Source organism: Saccopteryx leptura, chromosome 3 (assembly GCF_036850995.1).
Source record: "Saccopteryx leptura isolate mSacLep1 chromosome 3, mSacLep1_pri_phased_curated, whole genome shotgun sequence".
Lineage (NCBI taxonomy): Eukaryota > Metazoa > Chordata > Mammalia > Chiroptera > Emballonuridae > Saccopteryx > Saccopteryx leptura.
In genome coordinates this window covers 13,187,172-13,204,868 of record NC_089505.1, presented here as the reverse complement: position 1 = coordinate 13,204,868, position 17,697 = coordinate 13,187,172, and the positions used below count along the sequence as shown (strand labels likewise).

Below are 17,697 nucleotides of genomic sequence, written 5' to 3'. Positions count from 1 at the left end.
GACAAAAGCCTGAAATGAAAATAGCTCACAAAATTAGAGCTTGACCACATTAATATATATTTTGTGAATAAAACCAAAATGGCTACTCTTTACTTCTATGGTTTAGAAAGAAAATGGTTCTAGTTATGATGTGCGTGTGTGTGTGTACATGCACACACATGCATAGTATGATTGTGCTTCTTTGTGCAAGTATAATTCTAGAGAATTCCTAGGTTCAAAATGAGAAATATCTTTCATAAATAGCAGAAGAACGTGGTATGTTTCAATGAGTTGACTGAGGGGGGGGATATTTTTTAATTGGCAATATGTTTATTCTGAAAAATATTTGACTTTAAGATGGCTAGTAATAACATTTATTGACCAGTTTGTGCCCAGTTATGTGAAGTATAGATTATTATTTCTATAGTTGATAAAAAACCAATGTTTAAGGAATTAACTTGATCGATGTCATAGTTTATAAATAGTGGCTGAGGAATGAATCTATTTAATTTGTTGTTAGGACTCAGGCTCTTAATCAATGTGCCCCCTGTCCCTCCGGTATGATTTCCACTCTTTTCATTGGTGGCTCTGAGAACTCTCAACCTTTATTTACTGACAATTTCAATGCCTTAAGATCTTCTTCTAGGTTTGTTAGATGTATACATGGAGTGTTTGTGTGTCTGTGTGTATAGACAAGCATTCAAATAGATTCATGAATGGCATGGGAAATTAGAAATTTGATAACGAGGATCTTGGCTATTGTTATATGACCAAATTATTTGAAATAAAATCTATTGACATCATTAAAGTCATATTACTCTCACTTGAATGACAGCATTTGCTTTTCCACAAGTTTAAATTTTTATTCATGTCCAAGAAGTTCATTTGATATCTTTATATGTTGACTTTTGTGATCATGCCTGCAATCACATTTCTTTTACTAGAGAAGGGAGCAAAGGGGACCAAGACAAGGAGTCAGGTGAGTGTCCTAGTAGTCACTCCGTGCCTGAGCATATGATGAAGCAAACCTTTTCATCTTGCAAAACTCAGTTTTCTCAGCTTACTTCAGTGGGTTGAACCAGAAGATTATTCTGTGTAATAAAGCCACACAGTGGATGTTGCTACATGAATCAGCTAGATATATTCCTAAGTACTCTGATCTTATAGAGAGCTTGAGTTTTAATGATTATATTAACTAATATCATTACTGTAACATTTTCTTGTGCTTGTTTTTTCAATTAATGTAACTACCTGATGAAATAGAACAACATATTTTGCTTTAGAAAACTAACTTAAAATGTGATGTCATTCTATTTGGAAAAAAATAAGTCATAAATTAGTATATTATAATAATTTTATTTTAAAAATTCTCACTTATTGGGGTTTGGTGTTTTGTAAGATGTCAGTCTTAATTTTTATACCTTATATAAAACCATTATCAAATAACTATAAGCCAAAAGTTTCATAGCAATTTAAAATAGTGGCCCTTTTAGTATAGAAATAACTATATAAAAAATAATTCAGATCATTTGTCTATACAAAACACAGTATTTATTAAGATAAAAGAAGGAGGGAAGGAAGGAAGGAAGGAAGGAAGGAAGGAAGGAAGGAAGGAAGGAAGGAAGGAAGGAAGGAAGGAGTCTACTGGAGGAGAAGAAGGCAGGGAAGGAGAGAGAGAGGAAGGAAGGAAGGAAGGAAGGAAGGAAGGAAGGAAGGAAGGAAGGAAGGAAGGAAGGGAGGAAGGAAGGAGAGAATCTACTGGAGGAGGAGAGGCAGGGAAGGAGAGAGAGGAAGGAAGGAAGGAGGAAGGAGGAAGGAAGGAAGGAAGGAAGGAAGGAAGGAAGGAAGGAAGGAAGGAAGGAAGGAAGGAAGGAAGGAATCTACTGGAGGAGGAGAGGCAGGGAAGGAGAGAGGGAGAGAGGAAGGAAGGAAGGAAAGAAGGAAGGAAGGAAGGAACCTACTGGAGGAAAAAAGGCAAGGAAGGAGAGAGGAAGGAAGGAAGGAAAAAGAGCCAACCCAAATAGCACATTTCTTTGTCCAAAATCAGCTACATTCTTCCTACTATTTTGTTTTCCACACAGACACCTGAAATCCCAGGGATGCTAGAAATGTGTAGAATCTATCAAACCCTATATAACTAAACTATTTTCTACATGTGTATATGATCCAAAGTCTCAAACTGACACATCTGATTCCCTTAAAGCATAAGAAATAAATGTTTTTCTTGTGATGAAGTATGTACCTCTAAAACATCAGGTAGGAATGCAACAAAGTACAGCTTATGAAAAAAAATGACATTAAAAATTAAAATATCTTAAGAAAATTCAAATTGTTAACAATAGCAAAAATAAAAAACCTTGACAAAAGGAAAATGCAGTGATCAGAGGATATGAAACGGGAGTTAGTCACTATATATCTGACAATGCAATCAACTATTGAACCCATCCTATAATTTACCAATTTAGCAAGAATATCTCAATCTTTCTCTTCTTTCTTCTTGGCAATTTCAGCTAAAACTTCCTTATATCCAAAAAACCCTCAAAATATATAGTTACAAGTGAGTTCATTCAAATTCAAACATCATCTTTTTTAAAATGCTGTTTTTGATCTACTCTTTGGAAATAGAAAAGATGTGTGTCACTCCTAGAACCTTAAGATGTTGCTGTTGGAAGCCCACAGTATGGTTAGCATATACCTTACTGAAAAACTGTGTAGTTACTTCAGAAATTCAATGGGACAAATAAACTCCCAAACGGCTACACTATAAGCAGATATCAACACTTAAATCCTAATAATGCAATTAGATTTAGCAAACAGATGCAAAATATTCACAGTTCTTAGACTATTGGAACTGAACATTTTTTCAGGTAAGGGGAAAGTATGTATTTAGATAAGAATAGAAGGTCTATATAGAAATTTAGATGGCTCGTTTATTTATACAGATTCTACCATTGAGCAGTTAAATGTTCTGGGCAAGATTCTGAAACTCCTCATGTTTCAATTTGCTTGTCTGTAAGAATGGTGATAACTCTATTAGCTAACATTTAGTTTTGATGCAAATGTGGTGTGTGAGTGTCCGTGCAAAGTACATAACACGGTGTCAGGCAGTTGGCCAATAATACTAAGTTACTTAATGAGGCTTCCCTTTTCTCATCTCCTCTCCTCCTTTTCCCCCCCCCAAGAAACTGAATTACAGTTCTTGTAAAGAAAAGTTTAAAAGAATGAAATAATGGTACCTAAGGAATTATAAAGTTGGTCTAGTGCAAGTCTTTTCAACCTTGAAACTAGTGACATTTGGGTCAAATAAATTTTGTTGTGTGGTGGTGGGGTTGGTGGCATTTAACTGACCCCTGTCCTCTAGCTGCTGGATGCCAGTGACATCCTGCCACCTCCAGTTGCAACAGCCAAAATGTCTCCAGATGTTGCCAAAACACACAAACAAAAAATAACCTCAGTTGAGAAACACTCATCTAACTCCACCAACTGTGTTTAATAAAGAAACTTCAATGTCCAAATTAGCTGTTATGTTCTTAAAGTCATACCTGAGAGTTGGTACTAGACCCCAACTCTCCTGCCATTAGTCTAAATTTCCCCTGAAACATCACATGGATTTAGCAAAAGAAAGCTTTCTTCTGTACTGCCAGCCAGCCGCAAAGAATAAGACAATAGTAAAGAAAGACACAAAGAAAGCATACTTCTTCAAGTCATTTTATTTCACATTTCTCTTTCATGACAAATGATCTTTATTCTGAAATGTTACTAAGAAAGAATTAAGGCCAATAAAGGTGAGGATAATTGTTAGAGAACAGTGGGGGCTCTGAATGAGGTCCAATCTGCTGATGATCTTAAAACATTAGGAGAACTTTTAAATGAAAAATAATTAATGAAACACAATCATAATTTCAAGAGCAAAAAAGTAGGACTAGTCCTAACAATCTAGGGGAAAGAGAGTGCTAATTTTAATGGGGACTTTGTGGCTACTGCAACCCACACAGAATGGTTGGCTTTGCACTGATTGTTTTTAGAACCTAGATCCTATTATCAGAATATATTCTGAGAGCACTAAGAGAGGAAGCAGCAATCTCTGGGAGGCAACCAACTTCTCTAAGAATCAGTTACGGCAAAGTAGGTTTTATTTTCTTAGAGGATTGTGGGACAGGAAAATTAAGGAAACCCAGTATCAATAGTATTTTTAACAAGAGATTTGACAAGCTCTTGCTAATTTCTGTAATGCTATGATATATTGATTTATGGTCTGGAGATAGATTTATAAACTTCGATTGCCTTTTGCAATGTCCAATCAATGGAGGAATGCTAAATAATCTAGATAATATGATAATCAAACAAATTTAAGTGACAGTAGCTACTAGAGAAAAAAATTTCATCCAAAAATTCCGCTATAGAAACATAATATATGAAGGGTAGCTGATATAAACCAAAAAGTCCTAGAGATTTTAATTCATGGAATAACAATATGGTAGAGTCCACCTCAACTGCTTAATTACAGCTCAATTGCATCAGCAAAAGACTAGTGTCTAGAGCCAAAGAAATGTTAGCTTCACTTTTATAAACAGCACACTTCAGGAATGAGTGAGTACATTAGATTGTGTTCAGAGATAACACCAAGAAGGTGAAGGGAGTTAAATTGTCTCAATGTGACAAATGGTTGAAATAACTGCGCAGGATTGCCCTGGGAAATAGAAGACTCTAGAAAAGATAATTATCTTCATACACTTAATGGAATTCAAATCAGGAACTGGACTTACCCCATACAACTCTACGAATGAATGCCAAAGGGTGGAAGCTACAGGGATAGGGATTTCAATGCAATCAAAGAACTTTCTAAGCTTTGAGATACAAGGATTTCCCCGTCACTGGAAGCCTCAAATGTTCAAGCATCAGCATTTTGCCCTCATGGCAGGGATGTTACAAGAATTCAGTTGTTAAGATTTGATATTTAAGGAATCACAGGGGATAACTCTCTGAATAACATTTTAGTATTTTTACAAGATCTACCAGGTTCCTACAGAACTTACTGCAGTGAAATGTTAATATGTTCTCCATGAAAAAAATAGCTCTTTAGACAAATAGAAAATGTTGCCTATCTTATTTTTGGTCATAAAAACTAATACTGTATATTAGCATTTAAAATCTTTGAAAAGCCCTCGTGTGTGTGTGTATGTGTAAATGTGTATGTGTGTGTTGCATATATCTCTATATATTTGCATTTTGTTTTTTAAGCTGAAGTCTCCTCAGACTTATCTGAACACAAGCTCATTTTTTGAAGAGACACTTTGTAACATCTTCCAGAATGAAGGTTTCACTAAGCAGTCTCCAAAAGCCCGCTGTAGACAGACCATCAGTCACATTTAGGCACAAATCTATTCCAAATAAGGCAATTTACTATAATAAGTGGCAACATCCCATAATTCCAGCCATTCACTAGTCTTCTAAAATTGCTGATCTTTTATACTCCCTCATTTAAAAAATATATGGTCTAAATACAAACAAAACACTGGAACTATAAATCTCTGAAAACAGAACAGGCTGTGTTTTGTTTGGGTTTTCGCTTTTGTTTTTGCTTTGTTTTGAAGTTTGCCACTTTCTGGTTACAACCCTAAAGGAGGAAAAGTGTAGGTAGCTTTCCAATCTGTTCTCACTGATTTAAACTACACATTTTTAAGAATAAGCCTGAGAGTTGAGTCAATCTTTTGTTTTGAAAGGAACAACCTTGAGAGAGCGGGGGGAAAAAAGCTTTCTTTTTAAAAATCATCTATTCTCAACTGAGAGAAGCACACCAAATGTTGAATAATTAATTACAACGTTTCTTGTGAAAGAACACAAGATCGGAAGCCAGGGGACGTAAGTTCTGCTGTCGGCTGACAGTCAGCTGGGTGAGCTTGTCATCCCCTTCCACTGGCTGCTTAGGGGATATCCTGACAAGCCGGACTTCCCCAGGCTCTTTCGACTGACAACACATTAGGTCTCATTGCTGGGTGTGATTGATTTCTCCATGCGGACTCCGGGGTGGGACTAGCACCTCCCATAGCAAACACCAGGAGTCACCTCCAAAACTCCCTTCTATGAGAGAAAAGGTGCACTGAAAAAATAAATCTACGGCCCTGGCCGGTTGGCTCAGTGGTAGAGAGTCGGCCTGGCGTGTGGAAGTCCCGGGTTCAATTCCCCGCCAGGGCACACAGGAGAAGCGCCCATTTGCTTCTCCACCCCCCCTCCTCCTTCCTCTCTGTCTCTCTTTTCCCCTCCCGCAGCCGAGGCTCCATTGGAGCAAAGATGGCCTGGGCGCTGGGGATGGCTCCTTGGCCTCTGCCCCAGGCGCTAGAGTGGCTCTGGTAGCGGCAGAGCGACGCCCCGGAGGGGCAGAGCATCGCCGCCTGGTGGGCGTGCCGGGTGGATCCTGGTTGGGCGCATGCGGGAGTCTGTCTGACTGTCTCTCCCGGTTTCTAGCTTCAGAAAAATACAAAAAAAATAAATAATAAAAAATAAATAAATCTATATGAAAAGCAGGAAGAAGGCCATGGCATATTGAGCCTCTCTTCTTGGAACTACCGGATTATTCTATATCCCCTCAGTTTCTTCCTTACTGAAGTTTGACCCCTTCTAATGCCTTCAGACAAAGACGTCTGATTCCAGCAACGGAGCTTGGAAGAAGAGGTGAATTCTCTGTGATTCAGGTAAACAGAAGAACTTTGCCTCTGAGTCATCAACTCCAAAAGCATTCTGTGTGGTTCTGCTTTTATGGTTCTGTAATGAAAGAGATTTTTGAGGACAGTTACTGACTGCAACCTTGATCAGCTTCAAAAGTACCCAAGGCTATTGTTGGCTTCAATTGCAACTTTGGATGGCATCACAAACAGGAACGAGGAAATGGAAGTAAAAGAGAGAAGCAGCAAAAAGCAAAAATAAAAATATCGAGCCAGCTTTTCTTCACCGACATACTTTGGGCACGCCACTTCACCTCCAAAGACCTCTGCTTCCTTCCATAGATTGACAAAGTTGGAAAAGACAATTTGTTAAATTCCCTCCAGGGTAAAAAACACACTCCAATCACTGTATGGACAGAAATTAAAAATGCTTTAAATAAGCCTTTGTTTGAACCTAAAGGCTTCTCAAAACTTTATTTTTCAAACTAGGTTAAAAAATAGCCCAAAGGGATTTGCTCAATGACTTCCTTCTTGGGAAAACAAAAGCTTAAAAATCTGTTGACAAACCTGGAAAACTGATGGTAGATTAAAATATTGTATCTATGTCAAATGTCAAGTTTACTGAAATTCATAATAGTGCTGTGGTTATATTGTCAAAAAAGAAGCCCCTGCTCAAAAAACAGTAAGGAGTTATAAGCTTCCAAAGAAGAGATCTCAGCAAGTAAGCAAGTCAGCTGGCCACAACTCTATGGATGACAAAAATAATGGACCATGTGACTCAACGGACCAGAGAAAACAGTTTATACTAACAGCACAGCGAACAGTAGAAACATCAGTGCAGGAGCTCTGGCTCCCTGGCCCACATGGCCAACGGGTCCAGACCGCAGCTCTGCATACAGTGGATTGCACTGCAATTCAAGAACCCAGAGATCGAGTTCAGCACCTTTGCAATAAGCAGTAAACGAGCCCATTCCTCCCCACCCCCCGCCCCACACCCTGGGGAACAGAAGCAGGCAATCACAAAGTGGTCAAGATGTGGTCCTCATGCCCTCTGGCAGCAAAGGTTCCTGATTGACTATGTGACTGTAGAAATGACTCAGAGTGAAAAGATAGTTAGGCCTCGTCTTTCAGCTCAGTCAGCAGGAATGTGCAGGGATGTGTGGTGGACTGCCTCTCCCAATCAGTCACCTGTCAGCTGGGCAGATTCTTGGCTGCATTCAATTTCCATAGATTTATGTCACCTCATTAGCAATTTGGATCAGACATGCTGACAAGGGCTAGGAACAAATCTGTTCCATTTATTTCAGTCATTACTTGATTCAGGTTATTATTCACAGCTGCCCTGTCCATAAGATCAGATCAATCGGCAGAATCGACCTCAGCCATGCACTTCAGGATCTTAGATTCAAATGAATTAGTCCCAGAGAGGACCCATAGGTCTGATCTCAGCCACTTAACTTCCTTTTCTATGGTATGAATGGATTGCGCCACCATACTGTTGGTATTGATTAGAACACTGGAGTGGTTGGCAACTGTACCAACTAGAGCAGTGGTAGTCAACCTGGTCCCTACCACCCACTAGTGGGCATTCCAGCTTTTACGGTGGGCGGTAGCAGAGCATCCAAAGTATAAATAAAAAGATAGATTTAACTATAGTAAGTTGTTTTATAAAGATTTATTCTGCCAAACTTAGCGAAAATCTGACATAAAGTACTTGGTAAGTGATTATTATTATATGCTTTAACTTGCTGTAACTCTGCTTTATAAATTTTATAAAGTAAAGTTACTTTCCTATTTTATAAATCACCATTACTCTGGAACCGGTGGGCGGTTAGAAAATTTTACTACTAACAGAGATACAGAAGTGGGCGGTAGGTATAAAAAGGTTGACTACCCCTGAACTAGAGTGTGGTGTAAGGCCAACCAGTGATCCATTTACAACCGGGAGTTCAGCCTGACCGATTGATCTCCTGTGGCTTGTTCTGTCTCATGGGCGATGGTAGTTAAAGTCAAGGATAGGTTCCTGACTTGTGCCTCGAATGTGGACTCTAATACCATGGAACAATACTCACACTATCCCTCAGGTAGGACAGCCCTCCTTTACCTGGATGCCTAACGAAGGGAGGGACCCGAGGAGTGGTGTTATACCAATCACTGCAGGGGCCAAAGAGGAGTCATACCGTGGCCCTCATGCAGAAATGAACTGGAGACCACTCTTTCCCATATGAAAACATATGACTGAAGGGGACAGGTTCAAGCTGCGATTTGTTGATAAACTTAATTTGGGCCACTATTGCATTGATTTGAATATTCCACATGAACATGGTCACCAAGTAGTTGTAGCCTCAAGAGCCATTCATGGTATAGGTCAAGGGTACGCGGGTGTCAGGGCAAAGCACATGCACTGGTCTGAGCCTCACCGAAATGAGACTGCATCTCTCTGTGTGTTTGCACATGTACATGGGCCTTCCCAGTTAGGAGCCGCTTTTGACAGTACATGGCCCGTACAGTGACTCAGGGCCAGCTAAGCCCACAGGGGTTTTTCTGATCCCACAGCGTGGAGATCGAAGCCACAGGCTCTGGAGTAGGTCAGAGTGGCCGTCGGAGCTGCTGCTTGTCCCAGTGGCGTGCGTGGTTGTTTTGCCAGGCTGCAGGGCTGGCATTTGGAGACAAATACAGCATTGATCATTTTCTCTTCCCAGCACCTCCAAGGCCTAAGCTATTCTTTCCCCAAAAGAAGTGGGCACTGGTGCCAGGACGGCGTCAAGGGGCACTCCTCGTGGGGCTGCCCTCTCTTACAGAGATCCAGAGCTCAGGAGGACTGGTCCCCAGGCTGGGCTGCTGGGACAGCCTGCTGCACCTCCTCCAGGGTCACCCACTGCTGCATAGGGCTCCTTCCAGATTTGGCAGACTTTCTGATGAATTCGCTGCCCCCACAAAACACAGACACGGAGAAGGCACATAGTGTCCCCAATACCCGAGCAGGGCCACGAAGTGCCAGGCTTCCCTTCGGGCAGTGGGAAAGCCGACGCACAGTGAGCACGTTCTTCGCTGTCGCGAGGATCCACTGGTCAGTGTGCACTCACGCTGCTCCCAAAATTTTCACGTGCTCGGCTGCTCCCTGAGTCTTATCAGAATTAATGAGCAGTCCTGAGCCTTCATGTGAGTTAGCATCTGCTAACTTTATTGGGGCTTATCAACGTTAGATCATCAATATAGTGGGACCTAGTCACTTGCAAGAAGAAAGAGGCTTATTCTGTTCTGACCCACCTCCTGGTGGCAAATAGCAGGAGAATCCAAGTGTTATTGTGGCTATGCAGTCATTATGTTTTGGAAGCTGAGTCAGGTGTAAGGTCTCAATCTTCAGGAGCCAAAGGTATTAAGAAAAAGACCTGATCCAAGTCCAAGATGGCATGCCAGGTGTCATATGGGCAATTGATTCAGTTACAGTCGCAATGCCTGGAATAGCCAGAGCTACAGAGGCAAAACTGAAGACACTTGGCAGTATCCTCCACGAGCCTCCAGAGCCCATGAGCTTCTGACACTGGCCACCCAGGGCTACGTGCCGGGAGGGAACCTGAGGCTAAATTGTCATCTGCTTTGCCTGTGTCTCAACCTCACTTCTCTACAAGTAGCTCTTCCAGATTGGGAACATCTCCTTAGCACATTATGAGCACGCTCAGAGCAGGCATGTAAATCATCAATACCAATTATACATTAAGCCGTGGGAGCAGCCGGAGTGGTGATCCCAGGGGACCGAACATCCCCAGCCCAAGGTACAGTCACTTCCTGTCCTATCTTTCCAGTCTGACTAGTTGAATGAGTGGTCCTCACCCCTCAGGAGAGCCTGGTACAGTAGTCATTTGAGCACAGAAATAAACATAAAAGTTTACAGTTTTTCACTCTTTTCTTCCCCACCCCATTGTGCCCTCTTTTTTTTTTTTTATTTTTTTTTTTTTTTTTGTATTTTTCCAAAGCTGGAAACGGGGAGAGACGGTCAGACAGACTCCCGCATGCGCCCGACCGGGATCCACCCGGCACGCCCACCAGGGGCAACGCTCTGCCCACCAGGGGGCGATGCTCTGCCCCTCCGGGGCGTCGCTCTGCCGAGACCAGAGCCACTCCAGCGCCTGGGGCAGAGGCCAAGGAGCCATCCCCAGCACCCGGGCCATCTTTGCTCCAATGGAGCCTTGGCTGCGGGAGGAGAGGAGAGAGACAGAGAGGAAGGGGGGATGGAGAAGCAAATGGGCGCCTCTCCTATGTGCCCTGGCCGGGAATCGAACCCGGGTCTCCCACACGCCAGGCAGACGCTCTACCGCTGAGCCAACCAGCCAGGGCCCCATTGTGCCCTCTGTAAGGTGTAAGACTGCTGAGATCCCTTGGGAATGAGGACACCTCACCCACTTCTTTTTATCGTGAAAGGCTTTCAGGTGCAGGGGCAGGCAGCAGAGGTCCTGCGGGAGCCACTTGTTCGCAGGCAGCCAGCCATATGGCTTCCTAGTTATTGCATTAGAGAGAGATTGAGCTCCGCAAAATAACCTGGTTCTGCAGAGGCACAAAGCCCTTGATCTGCCTGAACTAACCGCCTCTTTGGAGCCCCACACAACATCATTTCTGGACTGTAAGTCTTTTGTCAGTTATCACCTCAGTCCCTACTTGGGGAATCTTTTCCTTAATATCCACATTGCCTTATGGTTTTCTATCCTGGGCTTTGTCTTGGATTTCAGAGGCTTTGCCCAGTTTAGGAAATGCTATCCTGGACATCTAACAACCCTAAATCAACACAGCTTCTAGCACAGGGTCTTCCAGCAAGAAATATAGTAAAGTGAGCCACGTAAGAAGGAGGTGAGAGATCATAAACACTCATCGCTCATTTTCTGGATAAGAATCATAATCATGCTGTCATTCCATCCAGCTAGAGGCAGCCCAGAGCAACTTCAGCCCTCAGACTTTGAATAGCTTCCTCTGTGAAATTTCATGAGATGTTTTTGGCCTCAAGGAAGTCTCTTTAGGTTAGCCATAATGTATTCATTAAAACAGAAATCCATACTAGCAAACCTCATTGTGAGGACTGATGCTATCCCAATTACGTTATATGAGCAGTGGCTTAAATCATGGGATCTAATGTCAAACAACCTATGGTCTGTTTTCATTCACCTTCTAAGAGCATGATTTTCCTCACTCCTTTACTAGTCATGTGTCTAACAGCTCCTCAGTCTGCTGATCAAAGGACCCCTGCGCTTTCTTCTTTATCACCCACTATGGGTCTGCATTTGTTTACTCACTGAGAGACCGGTGTTTCCAGGTTTGGCCTGAGATTGGGTTCAGTTGCCCTCCCTACCTGGGGAGGCCCAGAGTGCTCTCTTAGTCCCCTCATCCACAAGAGAGCAGGCAGAACCCACGGCAGCATTCAGGGAACTGATTAGAGTTTATCCCTCAGCCTCCATCCATCAACTAACCTCGTATATATCAACAGCTGGGACAGAGGTGGGCCACTCCCTCCCTCTCTCTGTACCACTTGGGCCAGAATATTTGCCACCAGCTCCCAAGGAATTTCTTTGTATCCTCAAACCTCAACCATGAGCTCTTGCCTTTTCTCTTCCAAAAAGTTATTGTCTATCTTGGCACCTTGTTTATTGAGTCAGTTTGAGAAGAATGTCAACCTCTTAGAAGAAGGAAAGAAGTGACAGGTCTCCAGAGATGATTGAGTAAGCAGGTGCCAAACTCTACAATCAGACTTAGACAGTTGATTGCTCACAGCACAGTGAACAGCTGAAGCTTTGGCATGGTAGGGCCTTCCCTGCTCCAAATCCCATAGGGTGATGCCCTGAGTTGAGATGGTGGCTTCACACACAATGGGTTGTGTAACAACTGAGGAACTAAGAGCTCCAGTCTCAGCCCTTTTGCAGCAAGCAGTGAACAAACCTCCCCTAGAATAAGCAGTTCCACAGTGGTCAATGCCATGGTCACCTCAACCTACTTCATTACTTATGTGACTATTTACAGAGTCTGTGCCAGGTCAGAGGACAGGTAAGCTTACAGGTGGGCACAGTCAGCAAGCATGTTCAGGACCACCCAGGGCCCGTGGCAGACTGCCCCTCCTAAAGGTGACAATAAAGTTTTTATTCTTATTTTTAGGAAATATATATTGAACTATTTATGGGTAAAAGATCAACTTATTATTATATGGTCCAGTAAGATTGCGTGTGTGTGTGTGTGTATGTGTGTGTGTGTGTTTAGAAGAAAGAAGGAGAAAAAAACAAAGAGAAAGCAGATTGTAAAGTAAACAAGGTAAAATGTGAACAGTAGGTGAATCTCAGTAAGTGCTCCTTGCACCATTCATATTCTTGCACTTTTCCTGAAGTTTGAAATTTGCCAAAATAAGAGTTAAAGAAAAAATATTTTACCCCTTGGCACTTACTATACAAATACTTCCTTTTTTTCTCACCAAACATTACAATAACTATGGCAAGCAATGACTATTAATTATAAAACCTGTTTCATTTCCATGATCCTCCCGCCTTATTTGCAAATACCCAACCACATTTTCACGTGTGTGAACAAATGTCAACTTACTGCTCAACATATGTATACGCTCACTGAGCAATGGAGGTGGGTCAGGGAAAGCCCTGGATTTCAAACCGGTGTCGTCAAAAAACAAAAAGATTTATGGAATTTTGAAAAATGCATGAAAATCATGATTTCTGTGTCCATAAATTAAAAAAAAAAGATGTGCTGCAATTTTTAAAAATAAATTATTGATCAGATCATGGTTAATTTGAGAATAAGAAGATCTCTTGCATTAAAATATATATTTAAGAGGAGCTATTGATAATATCTCTCTGAAGATTACTTTATGTTCTTATTCATTGTTATATACAAATGCAATAGCATATTCATAATGACCTGAGAGATTATACAGTGTCTTCACATTTAGGACAAACTCTTGAGAGTCGCAGGAGAAAGTGCACACACAGACTCTCAGTACAGTTCTGATACACAGAAGAAGCCCAATGAATGTGTGCTAACCCCATCCGAATTGCTGTCTTTGTGTTTTCTCTCCTTTCAGCTAGAGAATCTGGAAGCAGAAACCGCTCCATTGCCCTAACTCAGTCTCGTGCCATTCAGACCCTCGCTGAGCTTACAAGGAACCATCTCATGTGGAAGCAGGTCACTGTCGGAATGTGTGGGAGGCTCTAGTTTTCCAGGGAAGTGCCTGCTCTGAGTCATCAAAACTCTTTCCTCTCTGGCCACTTGACTCTGCATTACTAGGGGGACATCCTGACTATGTCAAGCACCGGGAAGGAAGCAATTACACAACGCTACCGAGTTAAGCCTGTGTACATAATCACAAGGAAGACGCCCAGTGGGACCACAACAGGTTAGAGTGTGTAAATTGAGGTCATCATGGAAAACGGACCTTCCGTAGGTAATATTTTTTCTCAAGTAAATATTTATGGCCTCATCAAAGAAAAACCATAGATTCTCAAATTTACCATAGTTAGCACGTCAAGTAAATGCTACCTCTCTGATCAAAGCACCTTGTATGGACGTTCAAGACTTTCTAGGCTTCTATATGAGAATACTTAGCTCTATTTTTTACCTTTAACATTAACCTTAAACTTATCTTCTGGTTAGGACATCATTTCTTGATTTTCTTTTGTTTAAAGAAAAACATCTCCATTATTGCAAAGGAAAAGATTAACATGAAAGGCAATCAGAAAACAAGTAATGTGTCAGCTGCAGAAAGGTTGATTATTATGCACTGCAAGTACTTTAAGTGCTCACAAAAGGGAATAGTGGGTCAATGAACTCATCACTTGATTCATGCAGGAAGTCAAACATTACCATGTACTCTTCATTTCTGAGTAGTTTCTCCATACTCAAGTTCCTTTTACATATTATTTTTTTTGTTAACATTTGTCAATAAATTGACAGATGTTTTTGTTGATTTTCAGAACAGCTTGAACTTTGTTAAAAGTATGCATTTAATAAGTTTAATCTCAGACAGACAGACTCATATGACCATAGAGAAAAATGGATGATCTATTTTTCAATCTTGAATTGTTACTTGGACATGAAATATTAACAATGACCCAAGGGTATTTCCTGAAGATTGTGTTTATATAATGTCTTCACCAGTATGTTGGTCTTTTTGATCTTGCTAAATGCCAAGATTTTCTTTGTAAAATGTCAGTCCTCTGAGTAGACTCTCTAAGACAATTCTCTTTGACTGATGTGAAATATGGTAGAGATTTGGCTCTCACTCATTTTGTTTGATCTATATAGACATTCAAGTCAGATGGGCCATGCCAAAAAGCTCTTCATTGAAATTTTTTTCTGAATTTATTAAATGAATCAAGTACTGTATATTGTAGTTATCCATGAAGACACGAGTAGAAAGCTAGGTGCCAGCTTCCCTTACAAGGCTATTCCTAAGTCTACAAACTGCCTGGAGCACCAGCTTTAAAATTGTATGTGTTCTTCAATCTAACAAGGCACATATAAGCACCAGACATCCAAAGGCAATGTTTCAGGAAGACAGCTCTCTATGGATCAGAATGACTAAATTTACTGTCTTAGATTCAATAGGTTGTGTTATATGGACCCAACCAATGTATCCATTGGATGGAGGAGAAACAAAATTCAAGATAAGTGTTCTAATGTTTCTTTCTGAAGAAGTCTTATATTTGCCTCTAATAACCTTCAGTTCTCAAATATTATGTCCCAGAATAGATATGCATTATTTTAATTTTTTTACATTTTCTGATCAAAGTAATTAAAACTAGGGCCTTAAAAAAAGATTTAGAATGTTAAATAAATGTATTTATGTACATAAATATAAACATTTACATATATGTACTACTAGGGCTTCCACTAGTAAAACAGATATTCAAATGAAATTCAAGAAGAGAAAATGAAATATTTATGTGGAGGAAAACTCATTTCTAATGGGCTGTAACAACTTGAGCTCCCTCACACAGGGCTGTGGTACAGCTTTCTGCTCAGGAGCTTGTTTCCCAGCAACCACTGGTTCCGCCTAATGGCCAGCTGTCAGTCAAGACATTCTAAAGTAGATAATAAATAAGTGTGTTTTTTTTTCATTCAAAACCATTTTTATTCTACCTTTGCTAAAACTGTCTTGCAATGCCCTGGCAAATAGGGAAGTAACAGCCCTGAGTCAGTCTGATGGACTCAAGTTTCTTATGAAATCTGAAGATAAAGAAAATGTAATGCTGTGCTTCGTTCTTTCTTCTTATCTCACCTCGCCCTTGTGGATGGGATCTCTTCCTAGTTTGGCAGCCCAGTAACGCAGATTGTAGATGTGAAGTGGAAGTCTTGCTTCTTCTTCATCTAATTATGTGCTGCGGAGATTCCAATCCCAAGTAGGTACTGTTTTCTCCTCTAGTCTTGACCTTCACAGCTGCTGTGCTCCTGCATCCTTCTCTCCCCGCCAATCACGGGAAAGGAGAGAGGAGGGGAAATGAGACTCTCCACTGGGGCAGAAGTTAGTCACTGGGGATCTACTGCCAATACCCACACTGGGTATTTGATCTCATCTTTGCTTTAAACCCTTGTCTGCAGTAGTCTTGATCCATATTAACCATTTGATTTTGTGAAATAAGAAAGTTTAGTGAAGAGGCTACAAATTTGGGCTTCAAGGTCACCTGCATCCATGTCTTAGTAAAGCTTGTGGCATTGTTTTGTTTTTTTGTTGTTTTTTTGTTTTGTTTTGTTTTGTTTGGTTTGGTTTTGTGGCTTTGAGCAACATATTTGAGCTCCCTTAGCATCAGCCTTCTCTTAAAAATAGGGTCAATAATAGCAAATGATTGGGCTGTGGTCAGTACCAAGTGAGATAATGTATCTAAAAAGCTTGCCCTACCGTGTAGCAAATGCTCCCTATTTGTAATGAAAATTATCAATGTCAAAGAAATAGAGAAAAACTTGGTGAATTCTCACTGGAACCACCACTCTGATCACCAACCTTTGGCACAAAACCCTGAGAGAGACCTGCCCCTTGAGAAGGCTGGAAACATCCCAAGCAGAATGTCCATCTATGAGAGAATGGCATTCCAACGGCACCATCAGAAGAAGTAGGACTCTTAATTTGGCCATTGGAAACAGTTCTCAAGATTAAAATAGAGAGTTGGCAGTTTTAAAATAACTTATAAAAAGTAGCTTTGCGTCGGTAAGAGAATATTCATTTTCTTAGATAACATGACATGCATTGCTGCTCTGACTGCCATCCATTCGCTTGCGAATTTCATTATTGAAAAGGCACCCTTGGTTCATTTCACATTACCTGAAAGATACTGACAAAACTTTATTTTTAGCATCTCCACAGCATGGCCTTTTTATCTCTGGATCCAGGCAGAAGTTAGAGCTTAGAAGCACAGGGACACAAGTCCAGACAGGTTCTCTCTGACCACATTTATCACAAACCCTCAAAGCATTCAAGGTCCTTACTTCAGTCAGGTATGTTTATTTGTTCGGAGGTAAAACAAGATTCGTTCAGGAATGCTTGGATTAAATGGGTCATTCAACATGTGTGTGCTGCATCTCTCCTGTAACAGAGGTAATCAGTTTATATAGACAATTCTTCATCCATCGACAATTACCAAGATGAGCTGACCCACGAGCGGTTCTTCCAGCTTCAGCCACAAACACTGCAGAAGCCACTATGAACTCTTGGGGTTTTCCAAACTCTGAAGCATTCTATCCAAAACAAACTAAGGGCAGGGTATGGTAGCCTCAGCTTCTCAGCTTCTCTACCGGCCACACATGCCCCTGTTATGACTATGCATATACAAGCCATTCAAAATCACTGCCCCCTTCCTAAAAACGGCCATCAGTAGGAAATGGGCATCCTAAGGAATCCTAATTGCCATCATAGAAGCATTGAGATTCTTACTTTGATTCTCAACATAATTCTTTTTTCATAGCCCATATCGCTTGAGTTAGGAGAAGAACTGGGAACTGTGCACCTTCATCGGTACCATGGCTTAACCATTGCGTGTTCCCTGTGTGGTACTTCAGGATTCATAGTCATGGAATG

At 41.1% G+C, this 17,697-nt stretch overlaps 1 protein-coding gene across 1 annotated transcript in view; it reads left to right on the top strand.

Annotated features, from left to right (window-relative positions):
• Nucleotides 1-14,410, top strand: part of OPRM1 (opioid receptor mu 1) — a 41,869-nt gene extending 27,459 nt beyond the window's left edge. Inside the window, exon 4 of the mRNA XM_066372958.1 lies at nt 13,711-14,410. Coding sequence (XP_066229055.1) covers nt 13,711-13,749 — 39 coding nt within the window. The 3' untranslated portion in view covers nt 13,750-14,410. The remainder of the gene's footprint in view (nt 1-13,710) is intronic.
• The last annotated feature ends 3,287 nt before the right edge of the window (nt 14,411-17,697 follow it).